Source organism: Elgaria multicarinata, chromosome 6 (genome assembly GCF_023053635.1).
Source record: "Elgaria multicarinata webbii isolate HBS135686 ecotype San Diego chromosome 6, rElgMul1.1.pri, whole genome shotgun sequence".
Taxonomy (NCBI): domain Eukaryota; kingdom Metazoa; phylum Chordata; class Lepidosauria; order Squamata; family Anguidae; genus Elgaria; species Elgaria multicarinata.
Genome location: NC_086176.1, coordinates 10,907,892 through 10,919,678, shown reverse-complemented (window position 1 = coordinate 10,919,678; position 11,787 = coordinate 10,907,892). Strand labels below are relative to the sequence as shown.

At 43.8% G+C, this 11,787-nt stretch overlaps 1 protein-coding gene across 1 annotated transcript; it reads left to right on the top strand.

Moving 5' to 3' along the window:
* Positions 1–249: 249 nt before the first annotated feature.
* Positions 250–11,418, top strand: LOC134400191 (C-type lectin domain family 5 member A-like). The gene is made up of 7 exons (XM_063128484.1): positions 250–459; positions 4,816–4,904; positions 6,049–6,105; positions 6,862–6,939; positions 8,462–8,616; positions 10,451–10,560; positions 11,206–11,418. The coding sequence occupies exons 2-7, from the start codon at positions 4,826–4,828 to the stop codon at positions 11,321–11,323; spliced, it is 597 nt and encodes a 198-aa protein (XP_062984554.1). The 5' UTR covers positions 250–459; positions 4,816–4,825; the 3' UTR covers positions 11,324–11,418.
* The last annotated feature ends 369 nt before the right edge of the window (positions 11,419–11,787 follow it).

Here is an 11,787-nt window from a genome sequence, read left to right as displayed (position 1 = left end):
TATGAGGAAAGAGGTCTACTCAAAAGTAAGTCCTACTGAGTTCAATTGGGCTTACATTCAGGTAAGATGCTATAGGGTTGCAGGCTCAGTACTACAGTGTACAGTCAAAATGGTGGGGGTGGTAATGGTGGTGTCGGTGACCATCTGAGTCTGATTTCCAAATCTCTTGCTTAACAGGGAGCCTTGAGAAAGAAGAACTATGTCATAACTAGGACTGTGAAACATAAAGCCAATGTCTTGACACAGAAGGAGAAGAAGAAGTAGCATCTTCTGCTAGGGCATAGCAATTGCGTACTAAGAATGATAGAGGGAAAAGAAAACTACTTTTTCCATAGCAGAGAGGAAAAGGGGAACCACAGGATATAAACACAACAAAGAAAGATGTTCACACAGCCCTTTTTCTTCTGCTAAGGAATTGAACCGGACAGCTTTCTCATCGCTACGGAGTCCTCCTGATAAGTAACATTTACGGCTTATATATTTCCCCTTTGATAAGAAATGTGTGGCTAAATCTGATTCAAATAAAATACTATTAGCTTTGGAAATGTAACTAATGTGAAATTTGAAAATGCTTTCCAAGCAGGGCTTAATCTGATCTGGGGCTCAGGAACTTCCTTTAAAAAATAATGGGTTTCTGCTCTGGAATGTGTGAAATAATGCTGACTTGCTTCTGGGCATGTAGGAAGTCCCCGTCCCCCCAGTTCTATGTGACCGTAAGAAGCCAATATACATTTGGGACAAAAGAAAACCATTTCTAGGGCACTGTATGTGGTTCCCACACTAGCCTGATGGCTCGTATTATATTTTAGAAATTATTCACTGCTTGGGAGGAAAGCCAGTGCGGCTCAAAGACCTTCTCTATATACTGGCTCTCATCATATAGAGCAGGGGTGGGCAGACTTCAAGCTTGCGTGTTTTACTTGAACCCTGAGATTTGCCATACAGAGCCTGGTGCAAAAGACATTCACTTAGAATGAAAAAAACCCTGAGCCCAGGAATTTGTTTTGAGTACCAGAACTGAATGAAGCTTATAGTCCTTCCACACAGGGCCCACCACCACCACTCCTGGTTACCCCAAGATTTCTTCCTTTCAGCAGTATGATTTAGGGCAGGTTGGGGGGAGTAATTTTGTTGCTATTGTTAAACGATCAGGAGTCAGACATCCTTGACCCAAAGATCTGTTAATAGATCCCAATCTATCTTTTGTATGGCCAGGTGGGGATGTCCACATACAGTCTTTTAAAAATAACAAGAAAGCTCTTTGGTTGTGAAACAGGAGTTGGAGTACGTGTGTGTAGAACTAAATCCAGCACCTTAGCCCACACCCCTCCTGGCATAATTTCATGTGACTATGATGTGTCTGCAGCCCTGGCTGTTGAGTTTAGGGATGTGATTGACCTATGTGACACCTATTTGTGCATGTAGTTCCCCATCAAGATAGACTTAAGCTCATGGCCACGGACCTTCTGGGCATGAATGTTCTCCAGCTAGATCAGGGCAGATCAGTTTACTAGAGGTGAAATAAATGTGCTTCTTCAAATTCTTCCCTGTTGCAAATGTCAGTGTTGCATATACTCCAGGGCAGGATCTACACTACTGCTTTAGAACGGTTTATAACAGTAGTGACAACTGTTGGGGCCCAGGACACACGTCCTATACAGTTTTCAAACCGTTTTCAAAGTGTCATATTCTACTTGCTGTGGATCTGGCTCAGATATTTTCCAAGTACTTGAATATTTGCCAAATATTTGAGATTGGAATTGCACATCTGACGGTATCTGGCTGAAGTATTTGGCTGCGAATACTGAATATTTGACACTTCTCGATAGCTAACTGGCACTACTATGTGTTATCTGACAGCATTGTAGTTGATTGATTATGAGGATTGGCACCTGATGCCTGCCAAAAAAAGTCAAGAGATAGCAACAAGGCTAACAGTGAAATCCTATATATGCCAACTCAAACCCCATTTTACAAAAAATGGTGCGACTCTTTTATGGAGAAAAGTTAAGAAATGCTGAGTTTATTGGATACAAGGGTAAAAATCAAAAGAGCGCCTACACATTCTGCGAAAGAGATATAGGTTCAAGGAATTGTTGCATTGGCTACAACTCGGTGGCTGGGCCTGGGAGCTCAAATAGACAGGCAGAGAGAGGTGGCTGTGCGGTTGGTAGCTTGCTTGGTGAGGCGTATTGCTTCCCGAAGCTGGGGTGATGCCCAGAGATGTTGCCTTCTCTCCAAGTCATTAAATTCTTTTTCTTGCTATTAGGAGAACAGTTCCTCAACCCCCCTCCTTTTACGCTCTCTGTTCTCTGGAACACATGTTCTCAGCGCATGGCCACAGCACATGACTGGTTCGGTAATGCTGCTGGTCTCTATGTATCGGGGAGGGGAGCCACAGGGCAGATCCAGCCTTCCATTGGACACAGTGGGATTTATTTCAGAGTGGTTTTAAACATACTATTTGGTATTCAGTTTGTTTATTGGATATATTTGTGTGAGTGTATGCCTGCATACAAACTCTCTAGAGAATTATTTCTATAATTTATTTTCTAAAGTGTATCGCAATAGCTTAGTAGTTGGTGGGGTCTGACCTCGGCGAGGCAATTGCTACTCTGTCTTGGTGCCTGGCTGAGATCTGTAACTGGATGTCTAATAGTAAACTAAAGCTTAACCCAGAGAAGACTGAGCTGATGGTGATTGGCCGAGGTCAGCGGCTGGCAGATTTGAGGCAGGAGCTCGTAGATCTGCCTATTTCAGGAATCCGACCAAGGATTGTGACTGAGGCGCGGGACCTGGGTGCTATTCTTGACCAGTCCCTAACTATGTCATCACAGGTGGGGGCCGTGGTTCGGAGTTGCTTTTATCAATTCCATGTGCTCCGCCAAGTTCGCCCCTTTCTGTCAGAGGCTGATCTTACCACCGCAGTCCAGGCCCTGGTTCTTTCTAGGCTGGACTATTGCAACCTGTTGTATACAGGGCTTCCCTTGAAGCAAATCCAACGCCTACAGGCTGTATAAAATGCAGCAGCCAGGTTGGTCAAGGGGCTCCCAAAGTGGTCTCCTATCACTTTGGTGCTTCAAGAGCTCCATTGGCTGCCGGTGGCTGCTAGGGTGCGCTACAAGGTCTTGTTGACCATGTATAAAGCCCTGCATTGCTTGGGTCCTGGATACCTGAGCACTCGCCTTTCTCCTGTGTCTCACCATTGGCAGACTCGCTCTCAGGAGCAGGGTGCCCTGATGGTCCCCCGCTACAAATTGGAATGTGCCGGGGCCAGGGCTTTTTCAGTGGCTGGCCCCCGGTTATGGAGCAATGTGCCACTGGAGATTAGACAGGCTCCCACTTTCAATTGCTGCAAACGCCTTTGTAAGGTGTTTTTATTTTCACAAGAGTTTGGGGAGGGGGTGGTTTAAATTGGGATTGAGGGCTTTTGATGGTTTGAGGGTGAGGGTTTTAATGGCATTGTTTTTAATATGGGTTGAAGGTTTTAATGGAATTGTTTTTTGTGTTATTGTAAAGCGCCTCAATGCCAGAAATGGTGAGGCGGCGCTATAAAAATGCTTTAAATAAATAAATAAATAAATATATCTATCTTATGACATCTTACTATAATGCATTATATTGTAAGCTGTGTATGTGTGGAGCATTTGTGTGCATGCGTGTGTATATAAACAATTATAGTAGTCTTACAGAATATATTGGGTGGGTGGAAAGGGGTCCAGTCATTAAGTAGCCTTTTAGCCTCCTCCTCCTCTTCCTCCTCCTTACTACCTTGAATCTGAAAGTATTGGTCTGTTGAGAGGGCAGGGCAGGGCAGGGTCCTTGGTTCTGATCCAGTTAAATTTATTCATGCTTAACCTCTCCTGTTGTCATCCCGGTCATCATAATGACTAGGGTCAGATCTGAACTCGATTTTGTCAAGTATCCTGCTTTTCCACCACCAAACTTGTTCCATCCTGAGGGCTGTCTTCACAGTGCTGAGTTGGTGCTGCTCCACCAAGCCCCACAGTTTCGCTGGTGTGGGGTGACGTCAAGTTATCCAGATCGAGGAAGGCAGCACGGGCTTTATGGCAGCCATTAGGCTCGCTTGGGGTGCCCCTCCCCCTCCCGTTACCTTCCACCTGGGAATGCCCCCCCAGAACAGCACCTGAGCACGGACAGATGGAGAAGAGCAGCACTGACCTCAGGCAGGAAACAGCGGGGTAAATCCCTGACTTTTCCGCTCTGCATCTTTGGCTCTTTGCCACGGGGTGGCTGCATGATATAAATGATGCAGCACGGATTTGGAGCCACCCCAGGGCAAAGACAACATATAGACAGCCCCCTGGTTCCATATGGCTTTTTTTTTTTTTTTGCACAGCAATTTATAATTTTGCGTGTGCACGTTTTTCAAATGTATGCATTTTTGTGTCCATTTTCCCTGCACATTTTGGTACACATCCACCCATTGATTAAGGTATGTTTGTGTGCATTTTAGAAATCCACCCGGGGATGGCTGGGTTGTGCATTTTTCAAATGTGTGCGCATTAACACGTGTTTTTGCTTGTTTCGTGGAATGTTTCCAACCACAAATTGTGTTCAAGACTAATGTTCGGTTCTTGGTGGCACAAATCTGGTAAACCCATTAAAAAAAATCTCAACCATTTCATGAAACACCCATTGGTTTCAGTAGGGTTTGATTTAAGCATAACTATCTTTTCATTAGATTGGGGCCTTTGTATGCAACAGAGAGCAATTGCCTGCTATTACATGTGATGCAAAGTACTTTGGATCATAGCCGTTCATTGCTAATGAAACACTACTGAACATTTTCAGATCAGCCAGCATGACTTGGCAGCGTGCAGCTCCTGGAATAATCCTTGTGTTGGTGAAACTTACAGGAACATCCCTATTTCTTGTTTTCAGTGAGTATTGGTCAATGTTTAGTTTCAGTGTTGCCTTGCTCTTCTTCCTATTTTAACATATGTCCCTTTTTTTAATTGACTGTATATGTGGGTGTGCAAATCATGACCATAGAGATTTTTTTTTTGCTAGGGATTTTGGGGTTTGAAATATGCATTTTGTGCCTTGTGACATGAAAGCCATTAGTACATAAATACTGAAGTGTCCCAGTCCCAATGGCTTGTTAACCTGTTTAGTTCCATGTTTCTCATACCTCGATTCCAAATAACAACAAAAACAACAGCAACAACAGTGTAATATGCTGTGTTATATTGTGCTTTTCTTGAGTTCTAGTCATCCCTTGCAACCCCCCTTTAAAGTAGATCAATGTTATTATCTCAATATTGCAAACAGGCCTGAGACTGACAGACAGGAGCTTGCCTAAGGCTACGTAGGCTGCAATCCCTTACACACTTATAGAATCATAGAATCATAGAATAGCAGAGTTGGAAGGGGCCTACAAGGCCATCGAGTCCAACCCCCTGCTCAATGCAGGAATCCACCCTAAAGCATCCCCGACAGATGGTTGTCCAGCTGCCTCTTGAATGCCTCTAGTGTGGGAGAGCCCACAACCTCCCTAGGTAGCTGATTCCATTGTCGCACTGCTCTAACAGTCAGGAAGTTTTTCCTGATGTCCAGCCGGAATCTGGCTTCCTTTAACTTGAGCCCGTTATTCCGTGTCCTGCACTCTGGGAGGATCGAGAAGAGATCCTGGCCCTCCTCTGTGTGACAACCTTTTAAGTATTTGAAGACTGCTCTCATGTCTCCCCTCAATCTTCTCTTCTCCAGGCTAAACATGCCCAGTTCTTTCAGTCTCTCTTCATAGGGCTTTGTTTCTAGACCTCTGATCATCCTCTGATCATACTTACCTGTGAGTATGTCCCACTGAACTCAATGGGGCTTACTTCTGAGTAGACATAGAATAGGATTCCTTTGATAGTGTTGAGGTTTAAACTAGGGACTATGCTCTCAGCCATTATGCCAGATGAGCTCTCTCAGCTGACAATAAAATATTATGACAAAGCAATTGCTCTTAACTGTACTATATTTTAGCAGCAACGTTCAGAAACGCTCCTCAGATACCATTCAAAATCCTTTTGTTTTCAGTTCCACAGACCTTCCCCAGGGGAAATATCAGTTTTGTTGCTGAGGAGAATTGTACAGGTAATTTTACAGCAGCAATACTCTGAGCTTGGTGAAACATTGTAGGGGCGGGTATGTGTGTTTGGGTTTCAATTGAGGGGAAATCATATTAATTAGCTCTGAGCTGAAACACCTCCCATGTTTGGGGTGAAAATTCTTGAATGTTGAAAAACGCCTCTTTTTCAACAGCTTTTCAACACTCCTTAAGAAGTCTTATTCTATTCTCCATGTGATCCCTGATTGACTAAAATAACCTATGTAGAAAGAAAGTAGCACCAATAAACAGGAAAATAAATGTTGCTGAACCCAAAGCAAGTCAAAGAGGGGGAAATGTCATCTGACCAAGTAAGAAAGAATGAAACCTGTACAATCAAAGGGCTGGACTCAGATTAAGGTAGTTGCATTTAGGTGCATTATAAACAATGTGAAAAGTTAGTAATGAGTCATGACCCACTGATTTCAAAGGGAAGTAAGCATACCTAAACTCTGGATTCAACCCAATGTGTTTTAGGAAATGCCCACCAAAATAGCTATTTTCAGCCCCCAAACAGGAGAATATTCAACATGACGTAGTTTGCCCCTTATGCCAGTTGCTGGGGAACCTGAATAGGAAGTTGCTATTGCCACTGTGTGAACACAATGCTGGACTAGATAGGACTTTGGTCTGATTCAGTATGGCTGAATCTTAAGCTAATTTGATTTTCATCAATCTGCTGTAGTGCTACAGTGAAGCCTTTCAAAGTGGATAATAGAGGCCAAAAACGTATTAATTTTCAGTATTACAGACTACTCAAAGCCCACCTGAAGCTACGGTTACTTTTCCTGCAAGATCCGTAATTAGAACCACAGTCAAAGGTAACTCTCGTATCATTTTGTCTCTGATATTTTACAGAGTCATCACATGGGGGGAAATCGTGTTTGCTTACCGTCACTTCTCTGCTTGCGCTTTTGTCCCTCACTACGTCTTCTTTTGAAAAAGGAAGTAAACAACATGCACGTGGCCCATTCAGTGGCCTGTTTTGATCCCGCTGCTTCTCCTGCACACTGCGGGAGATAGCAGCAAGTTTTGTCTCAAAAATAATTTGGATTTACCGGGGTCTTATTTTGTTGGGCGAAGAAGGCTAGAAGGGCCGGGAGGCGTGCAGGATGCTGAGTACCCAGTAACAAGTGTGCAATGAAACCCTCGTCTGATGACACCCATAAACCTGGAAACAAAGCCAATATTATTATTTTATTGTGCTGTTAAAAAAACGAGCTGTTCAGGATCTGATTGCTTTTCATAATAACCTGTTAATTTATGAACAGACAAACATGTAGACCAACGCACAAACAAGCAAACGCAGAGACACACGCAGAGTTGTTCTCCAAGATATACCCGCCCCTACCAGCTATATCTGGTATCCCAAATAATCTGGAAAGTTTTCTCTGCCGACAGTTCCGGTGGCATCTGTAATGAATGCCGCAATGTGCAGTTCTTCTGAATCATGTGGACATACCTGTGTCAGTAGCCAGATGAGGAATACCACCAAGAGGCACTATTTAGAGAGGGTAATTCATCCCCTCCCCATTTTAAAGCACTGTATTCATTGCTCAGGCGCACCTGTGGATTGTTCACTCGTTCCTCCCCTGCCATGTATTGAGTGAATGCAAGGGGGGGGCGGGGAGGGACCACGTCCGTTGGTCTCACCACGATACTAGCGCACCTGCTGGCCTCAGCCTTGACATCCATGTGTTCAGTGTAAAAGGGATGTGCAGCTGTATGTATATAGGCTTCTCCACATGATTGGGACCCCTGGGGCAATGAGGATTTTCAACGGAGTGGCAGAAGAGCTAATGTACATAAAGTTATCCGCATGTTTAACATTTCATGCACAGAGGGCAGAGTGGCGCCAGTGGGAGCACCAGCGCTTGTGGCCCTTCTCCCCTTTCATGTGTTCATTGAACACATGGTGGGGGAGAATGAGTAAACAGCTCATTAGATTATTATGGAGTATATAGCAATATAACAACAACTAGTGATCGTAATATACATTTCATTTTTGCAATGTGATCTTGAGTATATTCAACTGTGAACCTTTGAACCTTGGTGTAAATCTTGCCTCCATTGACCAAAACTTTCCTGCCTCCCCCACACACCTACATGCACTGAAGTTGCCTCTCCTGCTACTATGTATGACGTTGGGACAAGTTGCAAGGTAAAGACCTTCAGGCGATGTTGTGCAGCTTGACTGTGGGGGTTCAGGAACCAGGCTCCAAAGATACCTGAATGAGGAAAAAAACTGTTCTAATTACAGTTTAGGTGTCACACGTCTGGCCTCTCTACAGTTTGAATTTTCACGATTATTATTGTGTCCCTAATGTGTTCCTTTGTCTCCAGCTACAGCCCCAGTTCTTGTGAATGTCCCAAGGTGGGAGAGGTACAGAGGGAGTGAGTACTGGTTTTCTGATGTGTCGGATGTATGGTTCAACAGCCAGTCCGAATGCTCAGAATGGAACTCGGGCCTAGTGATCATTAATGACAAAAAAGAACTGGTAAGGTTGAGACCCCTCTGATGAGAAAAGGCTGTGCCCGGGAGTGCACAAACTTTAACATTCATTTAACCTGGGAGAAGGATTTGTGTAAGGGTCTTCAGATCATCCTAGACATCAGTAAGGCAGCCACAATCCTGTTACCGCCCAGAAACCTTAGAAACAGCTTCAAAGTGAGGGGAGACATGATAGCACTCTTCAAATACTTTAAAGGTTGTCACACAGAGGAGGGCCAGGATCTCTTCTCGATCATCCCAGAGTGCAGGACACAGAATAATGGGCTCAAGTTACAGGAAGTCAGATTCCGGCTGGACATCAGGAAAAACGTCCTGATTGTTAGAGCAGTATGACAATGGAACCAGTTACCCAGGGAGGTTGTGGGCTCTACCACACTAGAGGCCTTCAAGAGGCAGCTGGACAACCATCTGTCAGGGATGCTTTAAGGTGGATTCCTGCATTGAGCAGGGGGTTGGACTCGACGGCCTTATAGGCCCCTTCCAACTCTACTATTCTATGATAACGTTAAGGATTACAGAACAAACTCATCTGTCATATTTGGAGTAGATAAGTATGCTTAGTGAGAGGTGTGTGTGTGTGAGAATGAGAGAGAGAGAGAACAGTCCAAGGCAATGTTGTAGACCAGGCCTGCACCAATTGTGACCAACGCAGGGTAAGTGAAGCATGGGCTTAGGAAATCAGGAGCAGCAAGAGAGATAGTCCTCAAGGGGAATGGGAGAAGAGCAAGGGTCCAGAGGAATGCAGCATAAGGCTGCAATTCTGTAAAGCTACTTAAAACCATATCAAAATCCATGGAGTTTAAGCAACCTAATTTTGTGCTGGATTACAGCCTAAAACCTGAAGTGATCCATCTACTCATTGCATATATTAAAGTTTGCAGCCTAGTGACCTTGGCCTCCTGCCTGTTTTCAATTGTTACCAGCACTTTATATTATATGGGCAAAATCCCAAGTGTTCTCATTTTAATTTCATAATACTCTAATATGGGATCAGGCTATTGTAGAGGGATGGGATGAACCTAAGGAAAGATGGCCAAGTCTGCCTTTATGCCTTTAAATTATTTATTTATTTATTTACTATATTTATATAGCGCCCCATAGCCGAAGCTCTCTGGGCGGTTTACAAAAGTTAAAAACAATGAACGTTAAAAACAGATATACAAATTGCATTGCTTACGCTTTGCTTTTGTTTCCTCGTTCCTTCTCCACGATTGTTATGGGCTACATTACATGGGCACAGAGGGGTGACCATGTGCTTTGTATTGAATACTTCCCCCCCTTCACTTCTATTGAGACAATGCCATCTAGTGGTGGAAGATGCCACTCCCCCCCAGCTATTAACATTTTAAAAGTGATTATTTTCATACCAGGATTTCCAGGGGATACAGCAGGAGATGTCCTGGTCATTTATGACATCATGTAATGGACCTGAAAACTTCCATAAGTGGCCAATCACAAGAGTGCAATAAATTGTTCGTTTAGAGCAATGGCACAAGTTTCATCATGCTTGCCATACACAATAACTATGTGCATTAGGAAGCCCTCAGTGGACAGACGAAAGGCAAGCAGACCTTCCTCCCAGGATCAACTTTGAACCGTCCAACTCCTCTCCTTGCCAAACCCATTCAGAGGCCAGAGGCAAAACAGAAGGGGGACTTGGGACAGGGGCACCCTTTCTCACTCCTGTATGGCAGACGATTCCCTCTGACTGGATGAAAGCACGGGAGCCTCTCTTTTTGATCTGGCCTCCTTGGGCAGTTGTATTTTTCTCTCCCCTTGGGATGGATCTTTGAATGTCGCTATTTTTCTTTGTTTGCCAGGAATTTATCCGCAATAAAACAACAATGGGAGATTATTTCATTGGATTGACGTATTCAGAGGATGAAAATAAATGGCGGTGGAATGATGGCACAGAACCCAAGTGGAACCTGTAAGCTTCATGTTTTCCTCTTAGTTAGGGAGAGAGGGTTAGCACAGAGATAGGCAGCGTTGTCCTTGAGGGCTCCATTGTGTCCCCAGACATCTTCTTTGCTGCCCACCAAGACACCCCAATTCTCCCTATTTTTATTTCAAAAGTATTTTAATATTTTCTTACTGGCAGCTGTGATTGCTTCAAAGCAAAGCAGGAGCCTTTGGCTGCTCCCACGTGAATTTCCCATAAATGCTTCTGTGCAAGTTACTTGTCCTTTGTGACTAGTTATAGACACCCATGGCAACCATTGTATGGTTGTGCCCAGGACAGATTCTCAAATTTTCAAATGTGCTGAGAGACCCAAAGGTTGCCCACCTTTAGTATAGAAGGGAGGGGGAATTGTTCTTCTGCCCCAAAGTATCTTTGATTGTCCTCCAAAACAGATTGACTAAAATCCCAAGGCACGTTTTCAGAAAGCTTATGATGGATTTTACACTTAGGGTGCAATGCTAGGCATGTTTGGAGAGAGAGAGAAAAACATACAAATCGCAGCATTCCCCAACCAGTATGCATAAGGTCGCACCTTTAGCCTATAATTGCTCATTATACCTTGTAGTACCAAGCCTGGTCCCTTTTCATTGTTCTCTTGCCCTTTTTTTTCAGCTTTACTAGGAAACCGGATAAAATAGAACAAGACTGTGCGATTATCAGGGCACAAAACGTGATCCCAGTGTCATGCTACCAAGAAAGCCGCTGGATCTGTGAAAAGAATAATAGCTGATTTGTTAAGTCTGAAAGAGTCCGATGCAGTGACTTAATTGGGAGGAGATAAATCTATGGACATTGATTCTTAATTATTAAAAAGGTTATATCCTATCATGATTTTACTCCATTATCTGCCATTTATTATTATTTTTGCAGCTGCTCTTATTATTTAGAAGATGCTATCAATCAATATTCATGGCACTTTATAGTGTATGTGGGGAGGATTTCCCTCCAAGGAGCTTACAGTTGAGTAATTTTTCATTGTTAGGCTAATTCTAGATTCTGTGGGTAAAATTCAATATAAGGCCTTGCGATGGCACTGACCTTATACAGAAGGCCTTGCTTAGCACACCCTTCTCAAGCCAAGCACTAACACTTGAACAACCTGAGGGTAGGGTAAAACACTACCTTTTCCTCACATGAGAGGGTAAAGGCTAGAATCTGGAAAGGTTCTGCTGTGCATGTAATAAGCTGAACTCT